Raw genomic sequence first — 25,682 nt, 5'->3', positions numbered from 1 at the left:
AGGTTTTTTTTCCAGAAGTGCTTTGGCCTTGTCTCCTTCCTAGGGATAAGTGAGAGTGACTGGCCCAAGGTTATCCAACTTGCTTTGTGCTCGAGGCAGGACTAGAACTTCCAGTCTCCCACTCTCTACTCTGGTGCCTTAATCACTATACACCATATTCTAGCTCTCCATGTTGCATTTAGATCAGGGTTATTATAGGTAATCAATGAGAAGTAGGACTGGAACTTCTTGTCTCCAGGTTTCCAGCCTGACGCCTTAACCATTACACCAATCTGACTGTCAAAGGGATATAATTATGTGGATTTAAAAGAGTGATGTACTTTTAATTAAGCCCAGTAGTTAATGTAGATACATGTTAATCATATCTGTGTGTTTTTTTTTAAATATCTTCTTTTTTTTGCAAGTAATTGACTCATTCACCTCATGGTTAAATGAACTTGGGGAAAACTGCCAGATAATATTCAATACAGTTCTACTAAAATATCTAGTCAATTTTCATTCTAAAGAAAGCTATCTGCTAGAAATAACTTTTAACTCTTGACATTCTGAAAGGTGCTGAAAAAGAACATTTCTTTTTCAGAAGCTATTTGGTTATTAAACCAGTGATGATGAGGTGTCCATTAGAGTTGTTTTGGTGTTATTTAAAGGGGAGATCAGACTTATACTTTAGGACTGCTTTGGTTTTATGTTGATGTTTTTATTTTGTAAACCAGCTAGAGTCTATATGAATAGATGATATTTTTTAAAAATGTAAATTAATAACAAATAGTAATGAATGCAAATTTGGGATGCATGTTGTGTTGATTTCTGATGTTATTTTGTTATATAGCCACTATTAAGCTATTCTCTATCAGTATAAGCAATGTTATGCAGAGAGCAGAAAAGAAGCAAACGTAGTAAGCCAATAAAAGTAAAAGAATGAGAAAAAGAAAACAGTTGAAAGTTTTATACCAACACAGCTAAAAGACTTTAGACTAACACAGTTCATAATATCTCTCTATCCATTTCTATACTTAAAAACCATTTAACTATGTCCATATACTCCTTCACACACTGTTCTTTAGTTTTTTCATGCCATTTTGAGGATAACATTAACTCTATTCCCATTAGCAATTCACCATTTTGTCTTTGCAATGGATCCGTGCTCTCTTTGACCTTCATTTTCCATATAATCATAGAATATTTTTATTATTTTTTGTATCAGTCAGAAACTTCATTGCCTTCTGAGTTTTCTGATATAATTTCTATAATTTCCAGATACGTACTGCATTGTATTAATTTCTTGTACTTATTTTCGTCCTCCTGTTAATTACTATTCATGTATTTTTTTGTTTGTGTTTGACATCTTTGAGAGCTTCAAGTGTATCCGCTTTGGTTGCATCAGAGTCCTGTTTCCTTCTCATAAGAATTGTTTATAGTTATGCCCTTACAGTACTATATCACTTTGTAGGATTTTCTAGTCTTCCTAGACATGTTTCTCCTTTAGAACTTAAATCCATTGAATCTGGCCTATCTTCCCTGGAAAGTTACTAACATTTGCTCTTTTGAAATGCAATATGCAGATCTGACTTTTCTCAGTTTCTTCTCCATGGGTATTATAAATTGAAGGATAACACAATCGCCTTCCTCTACCATGTCAGTCGGTTTCGTTTCTTTGAGATGCTCCCTGTTGGTGAGGATTAGGTACAGATAGCAGACTTGTTATTTCTTCCAACTTTTGACAACTGAAATTGACAGCAAGAATTTTTTGGAGTTAACGAAGTTAACTTGGCAGAATTGGATTCTCTTCAGATGTCAGAATAATTGAAATCCCCCATTATCAGGATTGCGTGTCTCTTTAAAAGACTGGTTGTCTGACACAGAAAAGCTTCCTCTGTATCTTCTGCCTGCCCAGGCAATCTATAATAAACTCCCCTGATGATATCACTTTTGTTTCTTTCCTTTTATTCTTATTCAAACACTTTCAAGGGGATTTCCCTACCCTGGTCCTGTATTTCTGTGCAAATACGTATTTTTCTTTTTATATAGTGCAAATTTTTTGGTCTTCCATTGCTGTAATGGTATGGTATGTGGGGATGATTGTGGGAGACAGGAGGAAGAATTGTAGCTTAGACAACAGTCATGCAAAAGGTATCTCAGCCCACAGAAGAAAAATAGATATGGGAAGCATCTTGGAAAGGCACTTCTCTAGGTTGCTGGAAAATAAAAATAAAGGAGGAGAGAGGTCCTTCCAGACTTGGAAGGCTTTTGTATGCCCTTCAAGATAGTCTATACAAGAAGCGCAAACTGTGAGTAATAATCCTACCTTTACTATAAGGTTACAGCAACAAAAACCTGCATGTCTGACTCTTTTTCTGGACTTCCAAGGTCATTCCCACATACCATTATAGTGGGACTGTTCTTTAAGGTAGTTGTAGCTTTCCAGTGATATGTGCCAATCGCAGATATTATCCTATCATTTCAGAGATGACTATCAAATTATGTTGGTCTTCCTGACTTAGAATCCCTAATTCTCCCTGCTTATTTCCTGCATTGTGTTTGAGGCTTTGAGTGACAGTACCTACAGACTTCTCTATTGTAATTTCCTGAGAAATTCTTGGCTTCTAGGTTCTCTCTTTATGTTTGAATTACTTGGTCTTAATGCTTGGTTACGTGTTTACCTCTGAGTTTTTGCTCCTTTGGCCCTTTTGTCCTCTCGTGACGCTCTTCTGATGAGATTGGGTATCAGCTTCCAGACAACTTCCTAGTTATCATAAGATGTAGCCCTTCTCTTCTCAGGAGTCCTTTATGAAGGCAATGTAAGCCATTGTCATTTAATCCAAACCCTTCTTAGTAACACCATCTGTGTAGTTTGTTTCTGTAGTCTATATTTAACTCTCTGCCATCTTTTTAAAAATGTTCCCTAACAGCAAATTATTGTTTAACTATTTACTCTTAGAAGTATTTAAACATTTGACAAGTTTTAATACCCTTCCTGAATTAGAATAAGTCTAGTTTCTATCAACTGCTTCTTCTGAAAAAACTCAATCAGAAAACTCAGTAGTAAGTAAATGGTATCTAATGATGAAAAAAACAATTTCCCTGTTCTTTGTGTATGTGTTGAAAGTTATTCATAATTTCCTGAAGTGAAATATGTGAGCATTCTAAATTATAGCGCCAAATTTCATTTCTATCCAGTGACTAAAGTAATATTTTCTTTGAAATGTTATTCATGTATGTTTTTCAAGCTTATAATTGTGCAATTTTACTCTAATTATGTTAAAGAAAGAGTCTGGTATGAAAATTTAAAACCCATCAGTTTTCCTTAACTTGAATAATGAAACTCAGTAATGTCTATTTTTAATAAATGCTATATCAAAATGTGTCTTCTAATGCATCCTATGGAATTTTTTTTTAAAAAAAGGCTTTCTATCAGAAACAATTTCTGCCATGTGCATGTAGAATTCTTCCAGCTTGTGAAAGTCAGAGGCATATCTCTTTTGAATAATTACCAGGAAGTGTGATAGAAGTTATATTTTAAATGTTGAATTGATTAGTCCTTAATAGACACAAAAATCCAGTTCTACCAAACATGGCATGATTTTTAGTCTTAAAAATCTAAAATATAATTTAATTTTTTAAAAAGATAATTTATCTTTTCTTCTACTCACTAGAGGAATCTTAAATTATGAGATCCCAAACAGATGTCCAACTTCTTAGAAAGTTAAAACCAGGTGACAATGAGTTTACAATTTTGTTTGCAGAGGTGTTGATAATAGCTTATCATTTGGCTACTTGAACATCATTAGATCTCTCAATTCTCATAGTAGAAAAAGTTGTTCTTAGAAGAAATCTCCATTTCTAATTAAGTCCATTAGATTCGGATTTAAGTGTATAATTTGGAGAGGGATTACAGGAAACACTCTTCTGATAAGGGACAATCTCTATAAAACAAACTTTCAGAATAGTTTTAGTTTACTGGAGCAGGCAAAACAGAGTTACTTTCAAAATGTAGTATCTATTCACCTGAAATCTCTTCAGTAAACATTTGCTACTTTTCAATCACTTCTAGTTTGCTAATTCAACAGCTGCTGAAGCATATTCTTTCTTCTTACCTAGTGATTTTGGTAATTGTAGTAAAAATTTGTTGATTCAAGTCTTATTAGTAGCACTTTTGTTGTTGTTAATTGCAAAGTTGTGTCCGACCCATCGTGACCCCATGGACAACGTTCCTCCAGGTCTTCCTGTCCTCTACCATCTTCCGGAGTCCATTTAAGTTCACACCTACTGCTTCAGTGACTCAATCCAGCCACCTAATTCTCTGTCGTCCCCTTCTTCTATTGCCCTCAATCTTTTCCAGCATTAGGCCCTTCTCCAGTGAGTCCTTCCTTCTCATTAGGTGGCCAAAGTATTTGAGTTTCAACTTCAGGATCTGGCCTTCTAAAGAGCAGTCAGGGTTGATCTCCTCTTGGACTGACCCGTTTGATCACCTTGCATTCCAGGGGACTTGCAGGAGTCTTCTCCAGCACCATAGTTCAAAGGCCTCAATTCTTTGTCGCTCAGCCTTTCTTATGGTCCAACTTTCACATCTATACATTGCAACTGGGAAAACCATGGCCTGGACTATACGCACTTTTGTTGGCAGGGTGATGTCTCTGCTTTTTAGTATGCTGTCTAGATTTGCCATAGCTTTCCTCCCCAGGAGCAAGCATGTTTTAATTTCTTGGCTGCAGTCCCCATCTGAGGTGATCTTGGAGCCCAGGAAAATAAAATCTGTCACTACCTCCATTTCTTCCTCATCTATTTGCCAGGAATTGAGAGGGCCAGATGCCATGATTTTGGTTTTCTTAATGTTGAGTTTCAAGCCAACTTTTGCACTCTCTTTCTTCACCCACATCAAGAGGCTCTTTAGTTCCTCTTCACTTTCTGCTATTAGAGTGGTATCATCTGCATATCTTAGGTTGTTGATATTTCTCCCAGAAATCTTAATTCCAACTTTTGATTCATCTAGCCCTGGCTTTCTCATGATGTGCTCTGCATATAAGTTACAGTGGGCAAAAAAGTATTTAGTCAGCCACCAATTGTGCAAGTTCTCCCACTTAAAAAGATGAGAGAGGCCTGTAATTGTCATCATAGGTAGACCTCAACTATGAGAGACAAAATGAGAAAACAAATCCAGACAATCACAATGTCTGATTTGGAAAGAATTTATTTGCAAATTATGGTGGAAAATAAATATTTGGTCACCTTACAAACAAGCAAGATTTCTGGCTCTCACAGACCTGTAACTTCTTCTTTAAGAGGCTCCTCTGTCCTCCACTCATTACCTGTATTAATGGCACCTGTTTGAACTTGTTATCAGTATAAAAGACACCTGTCCACAATCTCAAACAGTCACACTCCAAACTCCACTATGGTGAAGACCAAAGAGCTGTCAAAGGACACCAGAAACAAAATTGTAGACCTGCACCAGGCTGGGAAGATTGAATCTGCAATAGGCAAGCAGCTTGGTGTGAAGAAATCAACTGTGGGAGCAATAATTAGAAAATGGAAGACATACAAGACCACTGATAATCTCCCTCGATGTAGGGCTCCACGCAAGATCTCACCCCATGGGGTCAACATGATCACAAGAACGGTGAGCAAAAATCCCAGAACCACATGGGGGGGACCTAGTGAATGACCTGCAGAGAGCTGGGACCAACGTAACAAAGGCAACCATCAGTGACACACTACACCACCAAGGACTCAGATCCTGCAGTGCCAGACGTGTCCCCCTGCTTAAGCCAGTAGATGTCCGTGCCCATCTGAAGTTTGCTAGAGAGCATTTGGATGATTCAGAAGAGGATTGGGAGAATGTCATATGGTCAGATGAAACCAAAGTAGAACTGTTTGGTAAAAACATAACTCGTCGTGTTTGGAGGAGAGAGAATGCTGAGTTGCATCCAAAGAACACCATACCTATTGTGAAGCATGGAGGTGGCAACATCATGCTTTGGGGCTGTTTCTCTGCAAAGGGACCAGGACGACTGATCCGTGTACAGGAAAGAATGAATTGGGCCATGTATCATGAGATTTTGAGTGCAAACCTCCTTCCATCAGCAAGGGCATTGAAGATGAAACGTGCCTGGGTCTTTCAGCATGACAATGATCCCAAACACACCGCCCGGGCAACAAAGGAGTGGCTTCGTAAGAAGCATTTCAAGGTCCTGGAGTGGCCTAGCCAGTCTCCAGATCTCAACCCCATAGAAAACCTTTGGAGGGAGTTGAAAGTCCATGTTGCCCAGTGACAGCCCCAAAACATCACTGCTCTAAAGGAGATCTGCATGGAGGAATGGGCCAACATACCAGCAACAGCGTGTGTCAACCTTGTGAAGACTTACAGAAAATGTTTGACCTCTGTCATTGCCAACAAAGGATATATAACAAAGTATTGAGATGAACTTTTGATATTGACCACATATTTTCCACCATAATTTGCAAATAAATTCTTTCCAAATCAGACAATGTGATTGTCTGGATTTGTTTTCTCATTTTGTCTCTCATAGTTGAGGTCTACCTATTATGACAATTACAGGCCTCTCTCATCTTTTTAAGTGGGAGAATTTGCACAATTGGTGGCTGACTAAATACTTTTTTGCCCCACTGTAAATAGGCAGGGCGACAGTATACAGCCTTGCCGAACTCCTTTCCCAATTTTGAACCAATCAGTGGTTCCGTGTCCAGTTCTCACTGTTGCTTCTTGACCTACATATAGGTTTCTTAAGAGACAAATAAGATGGTCTGGTACTCCCATCTCTTTAAGAACTTGCCACAATTTGTTGTGATCCACACAATCAAAGGCTTTAGCATAGTCAATGAAGCAGAAGAAGATGTTTTGTGGAACTCCCTAGCTTTCTCCATGATCCAGCGTATGTTGGCAATTTCATCTCTAGTTCCTCTGCCTCTTGGAAATCCTGCCTGTACTTCTGGTAGTTCTCGATCCACATACTGCGTAGTCTAGCTTGTAGGATTTTAAGTATAATTTTACTAGCATGTGAAATGAGTGCAATGGTGCGATAGTTTGAACATTCTTTGGCATTGCCTTCTTTTGGAATTGGACTGTAAACTGACCTTTTCCAATCCTGTGGCCACTGTTGAGTTTTCCAGATTTGCTGGCAAATTGAGTGTAGTACTTTTACTGCATCGTCTTTTAAGATTTTGAATAGTTCAGCTGGAATACTGTCACCTCCACTAGCTTTGTTGTTGCTCAGATTTCCTAAGGCCCATTTCACTTCACATTCTAGGATGTCTGGCTCGAGGTCAGTGACCACCCCATCGTGGTTATCTGGGACGTTAAGCTCGTTCTTGTATAGTTCTTCTGTGTAGCTTTGCCACCTCTTCTTAATCTCTTCTGCCTCTGTTAGGTCCCTGCCATTTTGGTCCTTTATCATGCCCATCTTTGCATGAAACGTTCCCTTCATATCTCCAATTTTCTTGAAGAGATCTCTGGTCCTCCCTATTCTGTTGTTTTCTTCTATTTCTTTGCACTGTTCATTTAAGAAGGTATTCTTATCTCTTCTAGCTAAAAGTAGCACTAGGCTCCTTCATTAAATAGTTCCAACAGTACTGAATTAAATAATACCAAAATTTTCTTTCTCCAGTTTTACAAGAGATGGTAGCAAAACAATTACTGAGACATTTTAATCTATCTTGTCTTCTGATTCTTTACTCTCATTCTTTTATTCATCTCTCTTCCCTTTTCCCCATCCTTTTCTTACGGGGTTGGTAGACCATTGCCTTTCAACTTTTGCTTCTCCTCACCACTTAGAAACATGCTTCTTTATGTCCTTTGTAGAAAAAGTCTTCCCTTGATCCTTCTGTTTGCGCTAACTTCTGTCCAACTCGGAACAGGTCTGAATGACTATCTGCCAATAGCTAAAATATTTCTCAGAGCAACCCTGCAGATGATCCTGTGTTTGTCTCTCCCTAGCAAATCATCCTAAATAGGGTGGCTGAGCAACAGTTGGAGAATAAAATAAGAGCAGAGAAATAATTACATTTTGCTGCCCTTATCACGACATGCCACTCTGAGTATTGGAAGTTATTTAATAAATTCTTGCCTATTAATTTGAATTTACAGGTGTTATTTAAAGGTGTTATCCTACTACATGCCATAGGTGTTTTGATTTAGGATATCATTTTTTATATAAGGATGATAGTAAAATTAATAGTAGTGTTTGCAGATTTAGTAATTTAATCCTGTATTTCTACATACTTAGAACCAGTTTAATGTCTGTGGCTGAGGTGCTGAACTGGAAAGCAAGACACTCTTAAGGGGATTTCACTTCTGTTAGCATTCCTTATTGGCTTCTTTCTAGAACCCTGTTTCAGTCTCTGCTAGTTCAGAAGTGCATGCTATTCAGACTCTCTGCCCTTACTTCACTGGATAATCAACAGTAGTGGTCTTTTTTGCCCTCACAGCGCAGCACATAACCTCTCAGAACTCACAACGTTTCTGTTAGTTCTCCTCTCTTCCTCTTGTGGAACTCCTCTGGGTTAACCTCTTTGTTTTTTTGGGGGGTGGGGGAGACTGTTCTTTAAAATCTGGTGAAAATCTCTGAATTATTTAACACTGGCTCATAAGATGCGAGACAATCTTCACCAGTGTGGCCATTGCTACACCACTACACCTCAAGGTTCCTCATTCTCTATGAAGAAAGAATCAAATTACTGTGCTGAAATGTATTCAAAAGTGTAGTTAAAAGTACACGTGTGGAAAATAAGGGGTGTGTGTGTGCTTCTGAGTAAATATTCTCTTGTGCTACAAGAGACATGGAACCTCTGAAGACCATCATGCTTTCCAGAATTGAGGGTAAAAGTTAATTGCTTTCAGCCTGAAGTAGCCTGGTTGTCCAAATTCTCTTGCCTCTATATGGAGAATTTTTTTTACTTTTCAGAGTTGTTTCGAGCTTCCAAAATATTTAAATTGAAGATACATTCAAGGTGCTAATACTATTCCCTTGCCACACCTCATTGTTTTTCTTTTTAGTCTCTGTGCATTGACACTTTAGAGATCTATCTATGTGCAAAGAACCATTTGGAAATAGTCCATTGCTGAGACTTGGGTTGGAGTCCCTTTCCTCCTTGGTGTGTATGCAATTGAATAGAGCTCCTATCTTCCATTTACGTTCTTTTCCAGGTATTGAATAGGTAGCATTATAAAGAACTTTCTTGACTTTCTTTCAGCCGATAGTGACAAAATGGTGGAAATAATTTTGACTGGATTGAAATACGGATGTGGGGAGAAGTGGCAACCAGAAACATACTTTTTCTACAATTTTAGTTTTAAATTTATTTATTTAAATGTGCATGCCTTTTGCACCAGGTGCTTTTTGGGGAACCCTAAAACAGAATATACTGTAAGACTGAAATCTTCATAATGTTGGTTTAAACCAGGTGTGTCCAACCTTTTGGCTTGCCTGGTCCACACTGAGTGAAGAGGAATTGTCTTTGGCTGCATATATAAAATATATAATATAGTTAATGTATATAAATTACATAATAAATTTTTATGATCTTATGGACTGCATTACTGTCTGTCCAGGACACGCCTGGTTTAAATCCTAATGAAATGTGAGTCTTTAAAAGTCATGAGCTCCTTTGTTTTGTAATAAGGCAGGAAGGCCAAGGTATTTATCTTCTCTACCATTAATGCTTCTCTCTGGAACAGTATTCCCATGTATATAATATATACACAAATATAAATATATTATAAATATAAATATATAATCTATTAATCCCATAAATATAACATATTCTTTTCTGGGTTTCCAGAAGTTTCTTACAAGATGGCTGTCTTCCCAAGTACGGGGGTGTGTTTTCAACTTTTTAATTGCATATTTTGTTGTTGTAAACCACTCAGAATCTTTTGGAATGGGAAGCTATAAACATAATTATAACAATAAATATCTACTAGAATACAGTTTGTAATAAGTACAAGCTTTTTATATTATGTAGGAACTATGTATCTTAATCACCAAGTTACAAAATGAGCTAATTGAAAAAAATGTGCCATTTGTTATCCATAACAAGGGCTTCTTTTTTTAGAGTTTGAAAGATTGTTTTCAACTAAATTGGTTTCCTTCTGTTTCCTTTGATTCTTTTTAATAACTCCATTTAAAGAAGATATTGAGGGGGAAAAACCCCTGTAAATCTATTTTTTTGTAAGCAAAGTCCTACGGAAATAACCAGGTGAAATTCCCTTTCTGCCAAATGCTTGATAACATAGATTCAATTTTGTTGTACTTTTGAATTCTTCTACTTGTAAAACTTTTAACAGTTATGAAGCATCAATATTTCATCCTTCATGGTAACTAAAATTGCATACGCTACGCACACTCGGTTGTAAACCATCTGCTTTTTTATTGTTTGTTTTCACTCTTCAGTTTGATAAAGGATATGCTTACAGCATCCGGCATAACTATGGAAAAGAAGGCAAGAGAACGGATTATACTCCATACAGTTGCATGAAAATTATCCTATCCAATCTCCCAGGCCAAGGGGATTATCACGGTGAGTGCTTCTTCCTGACAGGCAGCTTTAGAAGCCAATGGATTGGTTGGCTGTATTAGTGGCAGAGGTTGGATTTGTGGCTTAAGGCAGCCTTTGCTATCAAATCGAGTGTGCTGCTCCTCTTCTGACAATTTGTCTTATTATCGAACCAGGTCAGACAAAAAAAGGTTCATTCAGTCTGTGCTCCACTGAGCCTTGCTGCGTTTCTTCTTTTGCTTGTTTTCATCCCCACAATGTTTCAAAGCAACAAGTGCCTCAGCGCTTTTTCTTTGCCAGCAAACTGTCAAAGAGCTATAAATCATTTGATTTTTTTTTCTCCCAGAAACCAGACACTCTCCAGAATCTATGGGATGTTATAAATCTAATGATTCATTGTCTCTAGAATGAAACGGGGAGTACTGTAATACATTTCCACAAATTACATAAAATCAGGTTTTCTTCCAAATGTTTAGTTTTTCCTTTAAGAGACTCCTTTTTCTCTGACAGTGGGAAGTCACTTGCCAATTACAGTGAATTGTTTATTTCATCCATTATTTCTTCTCAGTCATCTAAGGCCAGTACTCTAGAGTACAGATCTCCTACACAAAAGTGCCTAGATAATTGGATTAAGAGGAAGATATATTGATAAATGTATTTTTTTTTCTTTTATAAAATGGGTAAATAATAATCTAGTCTCATCCTCATTTTTATCTCTCTTCCTCAGAGTCATTCAGGTTTGAATGCAGAATTAGAAGATCACTAATACTGTTTAGGGTATGTATTTATAGGATTAGACAGGCAGAGAGCCAGTTTGTGCTTAAGGTACCAGGTTAGAAACTAGGAAACCCTAAATTCTAGTCCCACATTGGATATGGAGATGAACTTCAGCTAGTCATTCTTTGTCAGCCTTAGGAAGCAAGCAATGGTAAACCACTTCTGAAAAATCTTGCCAAGAAAACTGTAGGGACTTTCCAGACAACCATCATAAATCAATAGCATTAAAGTTTTAAAGTATTAAAGGAGAACCACTTTGGTCTAGCAATTAAGGTAACAGACTTGAAACTGGGAGGCTTTGAATTCTAGTCCTGCCTTAGCCATGGAAGCCAGCTGGGTGACCTTGGGCCAGTCATTCTCCCTCTCAGCCCGACCCACCTCACAGGGTGGTTGTTGTGGGGAAAATAAGGGAAAGAATATGAAGGCGGCAAACGTATCCACCTTGGATAGGTTTACCCTCTTCAGTTATTTGTAAAAATCATATATGTACATTCAGACACATACAAATGTATGATGAGGTAATTTCATCTGTATTTGTAAGTTGTGTATAACCAATGATGCCTACAGATTTCACTAGCAATAATCTAATTTGATTATAATACATTTATCATTTAAGCTGCAATGTTTGAATTTCACATCAATTCCAGTGAAATGAATGAAATGAAACACCAAATGTAATTACTGTTAGCTAGTCCTCTATGCTAACAGGTGTTTCTTTCCACCTATTTTGTAAGCTACTGCAGTTTCTTCTGGTGGTACAATTACTGTTTTATGTGTATAATTTTTCATGCCTGTTGCAGCCTTAACCTACTGAATTATGTATTTTGAGCTCTCAGAATAGCCTTTCCTAACCTGAAACATTCCAGTTTGGCCAGAACTTCTTTCAAATATCAATGCCAGCCTATTGGTTGAGAATTGTGTCAGGTTATATAGGCCAAGAACCACAAATACTCATGCTGAACAGATCTTGTTGAAAAGTTTGCACGCGGGAGTAGTTATTTTTCTGTATTTGGTAGATAATAAATAAGCACTGTTTGCTAGATTCTCAGGCGCTTTGCTATGCCAGTTTGTGAATAATTTTCTGGGTATGTCTCTACCCTTTTTCTTTTTGTTAGGATGCCCGTTTCGCCACAGTGACCCAGAGCTGCTGAAGCAGAAGCTTCAGTCATATAAAATACCTCCTTCTGGAATCAGTCAGGTAGAGAATCTATTCTTCTGATATTTTGGTAACAAGGCATCAGAAATATCTTTTCAGTTTTATTTCACAGTTATGGACAATGAATGCCACTGTCTCTTAAATCATAGTGTACAACTTGTTATGATGTTCTCACCTACCTGAATAGATATGTGCATGCTTTTGAAAACACTCCTAGTGGGCTCTCTTGTGGTCTTCAAATACTTCCTTCCCTGTTAAAACCTGTAATATTGCAGACAAGAACCACAGAAGTAGCCATCAAGTAATATTGGTGATGCTTTTAACGTTCCCATTTTAATGGAAAGGTGGGATATAATTTAAGCTTTGGACAAAGAGGACCGCTGGTCTGAACAAAATTGAACAGCTCTCTCTCAACAGAGAGGGAAGGAGATGACATCACCTATCTCCAGTTTACAATACAGTCCTTTCAACAGTTCCAAGAAGGCTCCACACACATTTGCACCACTCAGGTGACCCGGAGGACAGATAAGCCTCCAGGTAGCATTAACAACTCGCTAAAAGAATGCAAATGATCAGCTTGTCTGCAAGGAGTATACATCTTTCCATTCCCCACCATCCAGTCAGAGCTAAAGAACCTTCTTGGATGAGATGCAAAACGTCTTCAAAGAAAAAAAAGGAAGTCCAGTTGCCTCGTGGAAAAAAAAAAGCATCTTTGGGACTTTAAAAAAAAAATATTTTTAAAATATAGCAGTTAGCAAGCATGTATGTCTGTATATACACACATACTGTAGGTGGGAGAAAAAGTGGAAGTGATTTGCAACCTTCCCTGCCAGCTTTCCCATTGACTTGGGGAAGCCAGCAGGGAAGATTGCAAATGATAGTCATGTGACTGTGACTCCCTATAACTTTTAACAGTGAACTGGACATTGAATCGTGATCACATGACTGCAGGGGTGCTGTGATGGCTGGAATTTTGCAGACGGGTTGTACGTCTACTTTTTCAGCACTGCCATAACTATGAATGGTCATTGAACAAATGGCTATAAGTTAAGGACCACCTGGATGGTGTTAAATAATTCCATTTACAAAGTTAATTTCTGTTGTCTTATTTTGATCACATCAATTGCAGCTCTTACATGGTGAAGATTGAGAGAATATACTAGATTGTTATTTTTTATTAATAGTTGAACAAATGTTGCTTCTTTTCTATTGTATAGAATAATATAGTTTCTTATGATAACGGGCAAGAGAAGTTGTGCCATTTCCTCTAATTATCTTGAGTATGTGAAAGTAAAAATGCATTGTTTTTGTTTGGTTTCTTTCCAACTGAAAAATTAGGATTTTTAAAAACAAAGTGAAATCCCTCAATGATATAAATAGAGTATTCCTATATTTTTCACTGTTGGATGTTAAAAATAAAATCCCTAGAGAAAGCAGATGGCAGATTTGGCTAGGCAAAGAAATGAATGTCTTTGTAAAGAACAAGCCGAGTTACACTGGGATAGTGAGAAACTGACCTGGAACTACAAAAATGTCTCTAAATATGTTACAGTTGCTGCACTTCAATCACATTTTAAGTCACCTTTCAAATAAAAATGAAGGTTAGAAGTAGATAAAATGCAGCAAGCCTTTATTGAAATATTGAGACTTTAGGAATAAAAGTAACTATTTTATTTGAAAAATGCTTCATACTGACCTTGAGTGAATGAAGAGATCAAGGATTGTAAAGCTAAAGGAAGTTAACCATGCTAAGCTTATACGTAGCAGAATAGCCCATCATCTGATTTCATTGATAGGCTCCAGAGAAGACTGGGCAATAAACTGTAACAAGCTTTCCTGTCTTATATACCACCTTCACACCCATTGCCTGGCCAAAGCAGCCCTTCAGGTCAGAGCATTTTCAGAAACAGATAGTAATGGGCTTTTGCAAGTGGAAGTGTATGTAATATTTTTTGGGTCAAAATCAATACATCTGTGTTCTTATGAAATGCCACATGAATGTATCCATACATGCAGACGGTGTCAGTATACATTGTCCTATGCCTGGTTAATTTTTTTCTTTTTTTCTCCTCTTGTAGATTGGAGAGAAGGGGATTACAAGAGAGTAAGCAGGCACACATTGGAGAACACACCAGCAGCTTGCACTTCACACTCAGGGTTGCTGGCTCCAGCATGTTACTTTTGATTCCCCTTTGTATGCTTGCTTACTCTCTTGTAATCCTTTCCTCTCCAAATACAATACAAATGCAAACATTAATTCCCTTACTAATTATCCCAGTGCCAGGGATAGGAAAGGGGGGAAAGGAAAACTAAAGTACAATCATAAGCACTGTTGCCTCAAATGATTTTCCACCTAGCAATTGCTTTGCTATACTGAGCTGCCTGTTCCAATTGTGGTCACTAAACAAGGATTACCTGTATTTTTTCTCACCTTTTGACAAAACCTGTTTTATATTGCTGTTAAAGATATAGAGTTCTTGGCTTCAGCTGCTGATTATATTTCTTTCAGAAGCCAAGGCAATATGGAGATTAAAGTAAAATTGGTCTGCAAAGTTTTTAACTTAGCTATCAGGTGGAAACTATATTTGCCCACAGAGATGCAACAGCTTTATATGACAGTGGCTGCACACAGTGATTGAATAAAAGTGTGATCCAGAAAGTGCTCCTTGGAATATTGTTTTCACAGGTCATTTGCCAAATCTTTCACTTGATTGCAAGATTAGTTCATTTAACTCTACAGCATAAATACCTGCACACTTTATAGGATTCCCAGGTTCATTGCTGCAATTTTAACAAAATGGGACCTTTTAAAGCAGAAGTAGTCATAATTTTCTATATGGACTTTAGCAGAATTTTAGAGATCACAACATGAAACCATGTTTGTGTGAAAAAATAAATAAACATCATGGGTATTGGAATGAATCCCAGTCTAAACCATAAGCACCATACCAGATTTATGATTGATGAGATAACTCTAAATCCTGCTAAAATACACATAGAAAAATATGAATATTTGTGCTTTAAAGCAGAGAACCCCAACCTTTTGGGCACCAGGGACCGGTTCTGTGGAGAAAGATTTTTCCGTGGACCAGAGGGGGCATGGTTTTGTGTGCTGCCTGCATCCAACAGATGTTTGTGCAGCCTGGTTGCTGGTATGCTGTGGCCCGGTGCCGGTCCCCGGCCTGGGGTTGGGGACCCCTGCTTTAAAGGATCTGGAATGATCATTTCTAGAAAACAAAGTACCATCAGAATTGGCACAATCTAGAAGAAATTGGCACACTCTAGAAGAAATTGGCACACTCTAGAAGAAAATAAGACAACATGTACATTCCAGAAGAAAAATCAAATGTTCTAGGAAACACCAGAACATTCCGTTACTAGGCTGTGAAGTTCTGCATATCTTCGGTCCTGTGATTCAAATATAACTGCCCGTAGGCCACTCAGAACGTTGCCAGTATACTGTCCATCTTTTACTGCAAGCCAAGGAAGTTTTCCGTATATATTAGATCTATGATACAATATTATTAAATCTTCTTGGTTGGTTATTGTTGCAATCTAGTTTGAGGCTCTGTTTGCAATATGCATAACTAGTTTTTCAAACCCCCAACTTGCTTCAGTTCAAAAGCAAAGCGACTGTACCAAGCTTCAGATTCTTTTGGCTGGTTGACTTGTTTTTCACATTGTACTTAACAGGAAGTGACAGCAAAGGCAGATATTTAATCAGTTTGGCTTGTAACAGCAAACCAGACCCAGTAAGCACTTCTTTGGCAGCAGTGAGGTTTGATATATTCAGCAAATATTATTTGTACGTCTGTCAGTAACTATAAGGCAGTCTCCATAATGAGGACAGCAGGGATTTGTGCTGGAGTTTATTGCCACTCTTGACTTTAAAAGGTCAGCCTCTCAGAAAAAGGGTTAGAAATTTGCATTCCTCAAAAATGTTCTTTCTACTGAAGCTATCTCTCAGTTACAGCAGTTTTCTATGGCTGATAAGCAGCACGTATAAAGAATAATTATAGATCAGCAGAGGGAAAAAATGACATGCAACTTAAATTTTAAAACACCATTGCCTTCTGCTGATAAGAATGAGTGCTTCTGCTGGACAGAAACGATTACAAGGTAGAATTGGAAAGCAAATTGTATTTACAAGAGATAGAAAAATGTTTCTAGTAGGAGTTCAAAACAGACAATTTCCTTTCTTGTTCAGGGAACTGCTGCTTCTAAACAACTTACTTTGAGGTTTTCAAAAGGTGAAACACGTGGTTTTCCGCTACTTCTTTTCTAAATTTTTACAGTTTCTTAGTTGGTATCACAGTCCCATTGTTTTACCCATGCATGAACAAGCTATGGGTGAGGAGTGTTCATATATGTTGAGTAATATATGTTTCAGTTTCTCAAATGCAAAAACATGCATTTGCAACTAATAAAAATGTTTTTGAAATATATATCCTGGAAATAATTATTCTAAATATAATAGCCACAATTTTTCTAAATTTTGATTTGAGTTTGAGACTTTTTTAGAAGCATAGAAGCACATATGTCAATTCTATCATGCTTTCTAAATATGTGTTCTCTTTACAGACTGGAATTGGGGTAAATATGTTTGTGTGTATTAATTGGTTCAATTTCTTTTTTTAGATTTTGGACTTGGTGAAAGGTATGCATTATCAGCTGGCCTGTCAAAAATACTTTGAACTGACTCATGATGTAAGTATATACTTCAGTGTTGTGTTTGGAAATCACATCAATGCCTCTAGAAAAAAACTAGGAAAGTAGTCTGTTCACAGACATTATTATTATTGTTGTTATATAATAATCCATTATTATGCTGAGCTAATGATTAAGTAGCAGATATCTTTGATTCCATGTAATAATTAATGTTTGGTAATTATAAACTATTATAGCTTCTCTGCTTTTCTTCTCCTAGAGAAAGGTGTAAGATGTGTGGATCATAAGTGTTTTGAAGCTCAGAGACTGGAATCTGAAACAAGTCTAATCTCTGCAGCTTCTACAGGTTCCTCAGTTCCAATCTCTGATCATAGTCTACAGTATCTTAACTTCAGCAATTTTAGGAGGTGTGGATTTCAACTCTCAGAATTTCCTAGTCATTTGAGAATTTTATATATATATTCCTTGTTATGTTTTACAAGGAAGGGAACCCTGGATGAAGGATATAGCCAGCAAACACAGCTTTGTACTCAACCCAAGGCAATGATAAAATTGTCTTCTAGGCCAGTGGAAAGCTACTGCTATGCTTTGTACCTCTTGTATAATTTATCCTTTTTTAAAATCAGAATAAAAGCAAATCATCATGAGCATAATATAACCTTGTTGCCATCATACTCTGAAGCTGTAAAAGATGGCAGCGGAAAATAGAAAACCACTCTCTGGGTAGTGGTTTACAGTGCTTTGATATATTTAAATGTTGCTTTTCACTCTATTCAATAAACATGTTAGAAGGCAAATTTCAACTTTTGATTTGTATTACAGTACTTTAATATACTCATTTTTTAAAAAAAGCAACTGCCCATCCCCCGGCAGCTGAAAACACTTCTAGCAACAAGTGGTTTTTTTTTTTGTTAAAAAAAAAGCAACTGCAAGCCTGCTTGCAGTGATTTAGTTCCTAAGCCAAGGCAGCACCGGAAACAGCTGATGGGCAGCCAGCAGGAAAGCAGTTGTTCAGTTAACAGTGGCAGCAATCAATTAACAAAATGGAGGAAACAGTAAGTCAGATCTTCGCTCATTTAATGACCCATTTGATTCAATTAATGAATTTGATTTTAAAAATTTGTAAAATTTAGTCTGATTCATTTGACAAATGGTTCGTACCTTGAGGATTACCTGTATATGATTAGTGAAAAAAGCTGATGGCATCGTAGGTATTGTAGTGAAAGTGGGGGGGTTTCAGCATGGGTTCTTTGTCATCAGCTATTGACTAAATGTGCTTTTCGACCTTCAGAGATCACAGAATAGCTGAATACATTAAAACAATAATATTAAAGCAGAAATGCATGCATTTTTTAAATAATGTGTTTCTATGTAATTCCTGTGGAATTCAGTCAGACTTCCTCCCAGAGCAACATATGAAGGATTGCAGCTCAAACGGCGTATTTACAGTAGAGACCTAATCATGATTGTTGGCTCTGAGCTTCATTTCCCAACTGAGGTTGTATGGAGCCCTAGGGTTCCACAAGAGATCGTTGTGTTGTTGTTTTTTAAACTTCTACATTCTGCAAAATTCTAGCACTTAAAATGTTGGTATTTTGATGCATTTCAACTCAGCTGCTGGTCCCCATTCTTGTTAGTATTTCCACGAATGATAATTACAAATAAATCTTTTTTTAACCTTCACATATAGTGCCAAGCTAGTTGGAGAACAGATAACTTTTATGCAGTGATGGACTCAGATCTGAAAATTATTTTAAGCTTTCTTCTGAAGTAAAAAGCTTGAGTAAGGCTGCTCTATAGCAATTGGTGTTCTCTCTTCCTCAGAGCCTTTTAGTTCTAGTAGGCGAAGAAAGGAGAGACTCAAATATGGAGTCTTGTGAGATAAGAATACTGCTAGAGCATAAGGTGAAGACTGAATGCCTGATGACTGTATTGCCAGTCAAGACAAATAATTGTTTTCCTCACATACGGATATGTTTCCATTTCTTTCTTCTCTCAATTATTTGTTTGCCTTAACTAATAAATTTCTGCATTTACACCCATATTAATGGATTCTTGTGCTTGAATGCCTCTAAATGCTTTGCTATCATAAATGATTTGGCTGAGCCAATATTCTTAGTAAATATAATGTGTGTTGAAATATGTTAGTAAGCTGTCAGAGCCATTAGGTTGTAAACAGTAATAATTAGAGCAGTTGCCATTAAATTCGGCAACACACATATCCATGATTATAAGGAAACTGCCAGTTTTAATGTAGCTTCACAAGCATAATGCATTTGACATTGTGCTAACTGTTGCCTTTCTAATGATTTTCCTTCATGAAAAATAATGATTTATTAAGAAGAAAGACTGATTGACTTTTCAGTTTTTTGGGGATCAAACCTCAGTTTCTTGGTTGATCAAATAATATGCTTGGGAAAGTGTATAAATAAGAAATAATTCCATACGGCCTTTTTGTAATAACAGCTTGCCTCATTATCACCTGCCATTCTGCAACTTCTTGATTAAAGCTGTAAAATCACACAGGTCCAACATCCTGGGTTCAGCCTTTTTTAAAAGCCCCATAGTATAACACCAAAAGAATGCCAGGTTTTACAAGAAGGGTACAGTTCAGATTGAACAGAATCTGTAAAAATGTTTAGTTTTAGAAGATGAGACACAAGGTGTGCAAAATAGAGGAAGCTGCTTTTAATCTAATACCCTTTTATTGCTGTGCCAGTCTGTATCGGAAGGTTTGGGGGAGAGGGGTTGCTCTGTTTTTCAAGTATAGACAATAAATGTGTTTGGTTTTAATTTCCTTGTGCAGCAGAACTTTGTGGCCAAAGTAGTGGTGGAAGATTAGTTTTCATTTAAGTGATTCTTTAGGCATTTTTTGGTGGGCATAAATTACCATTTCAACTAAAAAGAAGAATAATTGCAGTTAGATTTTTTTTACAACATCCCCCCACACTCAGACATATGTACTATATATGTAGATTTTTTAGATTGCAATTTTTTTAAAAATCTCATATACATATGTCTGTCCTATAAATGAGGGGTCCCCAATCCCTGGGCCATGGACAGGCATCAATCCGCAGCATGCCAGAAACTGGGCTGCACAAACAAGCAAAGCCCCATCCACAGTTTACAGGCAGCACACGAAACCACGCCACTTCCGGTCCTCCAAAAAACCTCTCTCCACTGTGTCCAAAAGGTTGGGGGAAGCTGCCATAAATGATTTTGACTTAGGGATACAAAGCAAGCTGGCCAAGTGTGCAGGTGGCATTACGTTATCCAGAATGGAAACGATCAAAAATGAGCATGAAAAACTCCAAAAGGGTCTCTTGGGTGAATAGTCAGCCCAATGTGAAAGTGGGTGTGGTTCAGTTTAAGTAAGTGTGTAAATGATATGTACACTGATGAAGTCAGAGCAGGCTTAACTAACTGGAATAAAGATCTTTCTCACTGAAGATATTGGTTCAATGAGCAGCTGCCACAAAAAAAGAGTCTATGCTAGGGATTATTAGAAAAGATTAAGGAAACTAAGTGCAATGCCATTATACAAAGCTCTTGTACATCTGCATCTTGGCAATTCCGGTTTGCCAAGTTAGAATTGGAAAAAATGTAAAAAAAAAAAAAAAAGGAGTAAGCTAAATGATCAGAAGACATGAACACTTTTTCATAAAAGAAAGGCTAGGACTTTGGGACTTTTCACTTAAAAATGAGAGATTGAGAGGAGACATGATCAAGATATATCAAATCATGTTTGAGTGATTGATTATGTGCCATCAAGTTTTTTTCAACTCGAAGGAGCAAGTAGAGAAGGGAAAGGAGGCAGGAGCACTAGGTATATATGCTGCCTTAAGTTGATCAAAAATAAAGGCAGATAAAAACTGAAGAAATAATTAAGAGACATCTGGTTGGCCACTATGAGAAACACAATTCTGAACTAAGATGCACCTTGGCCTGATCCTATAGGGCAGACCTGTCAAACACAAGGCCCGGAGGCCGGGTGCGGCCTGCGAAGTGGTTTCATGTGGTCCGTGAAGCCATCCTGGAAACAGAGAGGAAACGGCCCCTGCTGCCTTGGCCCTGGCCCAGGCCGGACGGGAGTCAATGTACAATTTTGTGGTGGCCATCTATGCTGAAACACATTCAGTCTTAACTCCACAAAGCCATCTGGGAACAGCAAGGAACCAGCCCCTGCCGTGTCAGCCCTGCCTCCTGGGTGCATGCTGGGGAGGTATTACCCTTTGTGAGGAATGAAGAAATGGACCATGTCTTGGCGCTTGCCCGGTCCCACTCCCTTCTGCCAGAGACCCTCAGATCTGTCCCACTCCTGCCCAGGCCCCCACAGGCACCCTTGACATGAACGATGTAGAGCTGGCCACGCCTACCCAGTAGGCTGTACCCACCTGGGCCACACACCCCTGCCCCCCTGAGGGCAACTGCAATGCTGATGCGGCCCTCAATGAAATTGAGTTTGACACCCTTGCTATAGGGATAATTTTTAGTTCATTTTCCATTCTCTTTAATTTAAAAATTACTTGTTTACAAGCATATAATAACTACATTTATTTTTTGAAAATAATGTCCTTGATTTAAAATATCTAAGGTTTTCTTTATGGTGAAGAATATTGTAAGGATTTGGTAGTAACAAACTCATATTTGGAAGGCTCTCTAAGCTATGGTGTCTTGTTTCTCTCTAGAAGCAAAAGATTGGCAGTTGGGTAAAGGCAGCAGAGAGGGCATCTTGGATTTAATTGTGCACCCATGTGGTGGGTTGCCTGTTAGGTTGGATTCAAAATCAGCTGGAAATTATAAATCCAAAGGATTTGGTTTGTTCCAAAGTGGGGGGAAAGTCGATATACAACAATTTACAAAGTTGCCAAGAGCAATGCCAGGAAAAAAGTGTCAAAATCTTCAATTTGTTTAGTAGCCAAGGGATTTGCTCCTTTCAAATCCTTTTTACCAGTTATAGGAACTTTGTTTTTCAGCTGCTTCTTCTAGGGAGAAAGGAGGCATTTTTTTCAAAATCATATAGGACTGTAAATTAAGAACCAGCAAACAAATCTCTTAACAAGAGTCACAAGGAACTGAATATACAACCAGGGAATGTAGTTTAGCTTTGTGGCTGTTTCTTGTACACCTGATCAAATAATCTGTAAAAACAGAAAAACAAGAAATGAATTCCCTTTACAAGGCAGCCTGCATGTTTGTCTGCCATTTTAATCTTTAGTTTTGCTCTGATTTGCAATAAAACACGGATAACCAAGTCTCAAAATATGCTTTGACTCATAAACAGTCTCTCTTAAATAGTAACTCTTTAAGAAATCACTATTTCAAGGAGGCCAGAAAAACATAGTTTATGAATGCAGAAGATTTACTTTTTCTTCCTTTTTTCCTGACATGCATCCCAGTATTACTTTGGAAAATCCAAATAGATCTATTACTATGTCCATACCACTGGTAGAAAGACATGGTTAAATCCAATTACAGTATTTAGCCAAACTATCCTTTGAAATGGATAGTGTAATGTTAGGTGCATTCTAAAGAAAACTTACATGCTGTATGGTTTTCAGAAATAGATGGTCGGCAAAAATTAAATATAATAGAACAGTGGTTCTCAACCTGTGGGTCGGGACCCCATTTGGGGTCGAACGACCATTTCACGGGGGTCACCAAACAACGCAGTCCACCATTTTTTCCCCCTTTTCCTTGAATAGAGTCTAATTCTATTGGCTTTCAAAAGCCAATAGGAATTGTCCAGGCTGTCTCTGCCCTGCTGAGCCCATCAAAAGTCCCATTCTGCAAACGGTGCTGCACCAGTCGAGTAGTCCTCGACTTACGACCGGTTGAGTAGTCCTCGACTTACGACCGGTTGGGGGGGAGGTCACGGCATTAAAAAGGTTGAGAACCACTGTAATAGAAGATTATATTTATTATTTATATTCTATTAAAAATAATAGAAGAAATAATTTCACCTAGATTATTATACTACCTGTATATATGTAGATGTTTAGATTCTAGCTATCTTTTTTTAAAAAACAGTATTCGTGGGGAGGTCACAGGGAAAAGAAGATAAAGAAAATATATAAAATATATTTTATATTTATAAAATATAATAACTGAACATGCTCTCCTCCCCTTTTTTTTTTCTATACAGGTCAAAGAAATTGGTTTTTCTCTGAGCCATCCCAATCAGTACTTTATAGAAAGTCAGCAGCTACTTGGTGGCTCCAAAGAAATAAAAAAAGATGAAAGGCAGCTTGAAAGCTCCCACGTGAAACCCAGCAGCGGGACACGGGCAGATATACCTACAGCTCCCTCTTTAAGTACAACAGAAGAAATGGAACTGGAGGGACTTGAGGATTACTTTGCTGAAGATTAAACAATTTTATCATTTTTCTGGTTGCTTCCTATAATCTTCGTATATTACAAAGTGGTGCCGTGTAAATGATGTATAAAGACATTGTAAATGTGCGGAGTTGTCTTCTACATAGAAAGTGCAGAACGGTATATTTGTGATATAAAATAGTTTGAAAAACAGACATTTCTTGTAAGCACAAAAATAAGTTGCAAGATTGAGCAATAAAATAGTTCAAGTCACATTTCTGTTTCCATGGGCAAATGCTAGAGTTGTAGGCTTTCTATCATACAGTGTTACCCTATTTCATTCTCTTTTAACTCCCAAGTCTTTTTTCTTGATAGAACTGATTTTAAAATATAGAGAAGTGCAGGTATTTATAATGCAGTTTAGGTCATTCATGCAAGATCTATTGTATCATAAACAATTCATGATTACTTTATGAATTCCTCTTAAAATGCAAAATCTTCTTGCTGTGATTTCAAGCAGCAAAGCCTGTTTCAAAAGGAAACAAGATTTTAAATGCATGTTGTTAAATTTACATATTAAAGCCTGTACAATTAAAAATGAGTAGCTTTATATTTACTTCTAAGATTCCAACCATGATTTCTCTTTACATGTGAGAAAGTTCTCTAACTGAAACATGAAGACAAAAAACAGTAACATCAATGAACTGGGTACATTAGAAGTAGAGCTAAGTACTAATATAGATAAGGGTGTTTTGGAAACCTGGTGTAATTATGAAAACCAGACATTTTTAACATGTATTTTGTGTCTCTGAAAAGGCTGCATATTTACAATGAAAGTTTCCGTGTCAAGATTGATCAGATTGGGCACTTTACATTAGAGTACCAAATCAAATGAATGAAATTAGTTTTACATAATCAAGAGTGAATGAATGAATGAAATCTCATTAAAATTACCTTGAAGGAAAGTAGCAAATGCATCCTCAGGTTCAATCTTGTAACCACACACATTGGAGGAAACTCCATTAACTTGGTGGAATTAATTTTTTATTAGCTACGTCTGTGATTGCTGTAAGAGCACAGGTATGCAACTTTCTTAGTGGAAGGTTTTTTTTGTGCAGAAACTTAAAAATCTTTGCTACTGGTATACATATGCAGTAAACTTTTAACCATTAATGAGTTGCTCTAGCATTTACAGTAATTAGGTTATCTCAATTGCTGTATAAGTTGTAATCCTATTACTTTTCAGGTAATGCTTCAATGAATTGCCATTAGTGCAGGCTCCTATATGCTGTAATGGTTATGCCCTTGCTACATATTCAGAAGCTGTAGAAAGCAATATATTTGCTATTCTTCACAATTCATGGCATTTTAAGAATTTGAAAGCAGTGAATTCTCAATTGAATATGAAGCTATAAAGATTTGTCTTCCAAATCATTGGCTGCTACACAGGTATGTCTTTCATAATTGTGGGCTTCTATCATTTTTTAAACTTCTTTAAAAAGCCCTCTCTTTTTGGTTTATGGAGTTTAATAGTTCCAATTATTTAACCAAAAACTGAAGGAGTATAAATTAAGACAATACCACCATCACTACAAATATTCTTTAGGTTTCTAAGTAGCCATCTGTGAAGTGGACAGACCAAAATAGTCTGTTTTCAGTGGGTTTTACCGACACCATCAATATATTCCTCTGGACATGATGCGATCCTCTGTGACTTGAGTGCATGCTGTCTCTCTTGGGCCAGGCTTTCTGTGTATCCCATTCCTACAAGGTTTGATTTGGAGATCTAAGCTTAACCTAGGGAATCTTGCTTGCTGATGTGTTGAGCTTCTTACGGCTTCTCAAAATGTAATATTATTTAAAAAGAAAAATTAGTAGATTAAGTTAAAACCGGAATTTATACTTTCTGGTATTATTTTTATTTATTTATTTATTTGTATTCCTCCTTTATTATCTTTACAAACAATGGTGAAAGTGGTGAACATATCCAATATACCTTCCGCCTCCTATTTTCCCCACAACAACCCTATTATGTGGATTGGTCTGAGAGAGTGACTGGCACAAAGTCATCCAGAAGCATTAATGCCTAAGGCGGGACCAGAACTCACCGTCTCCCTCTTTCTAGCCTTGTGCCTTAATCCCTAAACTAAATCACACCCTGGAACTGATGTCATACTGAGCAGCCTAATCCAGATACAGAATAAATTGGGTGAGATTTTAACCAAGATAAAGCAATATAAAATGTTCCTTTGCAGCA

The 25,682-nt window shown here is 37.3% G+C and overlaps 1 protein-coding gene across 3 annotated transcripts in view; it reads left to right on the top strand.

The window, feature by feature from the left end:
• PRIM2 (DNA primase subunit 2) overlaps nucleotides 1-24,041 on the top strand; it is an 87,572-nt gene extending 63,531 nt beyond the window's left edge. The window contains exons 11-15 of one of the 3 annotated variants that reach the window (XR_005553831.1): nucleotides 10,407-10,533; nucleotides 12,402-12,484; nucleotides 17,081-17,149; nucleotides 18,034-18,165; nucleotides 23,256-23,392. Coding sequence is in view for 2 of the 3 variants with exons in the window: in XM_039320265.1 (XP_039176199.1) it covers nucleotides 10,407-10,533; nucleotides 12,402-12,484; nucleotides 17,081-17,149; nucleotides 23,256-23,480 (504 nt within the window). In the remaining variant the exon portion in view is untranslated. Of the gene's footprint in view, nucleotides 1-10,406; nucleotides 10,534-12,401; nucleotides 12,485-17,080; nucleotides 17,150-17,932; nucleotides 18,166-23,255 lie in introns of those variants that run through there. The other 2 variants (XM_039320265.1, XM_039320267.1) reach the window with 2 other exon arrangements.
• Nucleotides 24,042-25,682: the final 1,641 nt, after the last annotated feature.

The sequence above is a fragment of the Crotalus tigris genome, unplaced genomic scaffold (genome assembly GCF_016545835.1).
Source record: "Crotalus tigris isolate CLP2741 ecotype Arizona unplaced genomic scaffold, ASM1654583v1 scf7180000023635.1308423, whole genome shotgun sequence".
Classification (NCBI taxonomy): Eukaryota; Metazoa; Chordata; class Lepidosauria; order Squamata; family Viperidae; genus Crotalus; species Crotalus tigris.
Note: the sequence above shows the minus strand (reverse complement) of the source record. Positions and strands in the feature narration are given on the sequence as shown.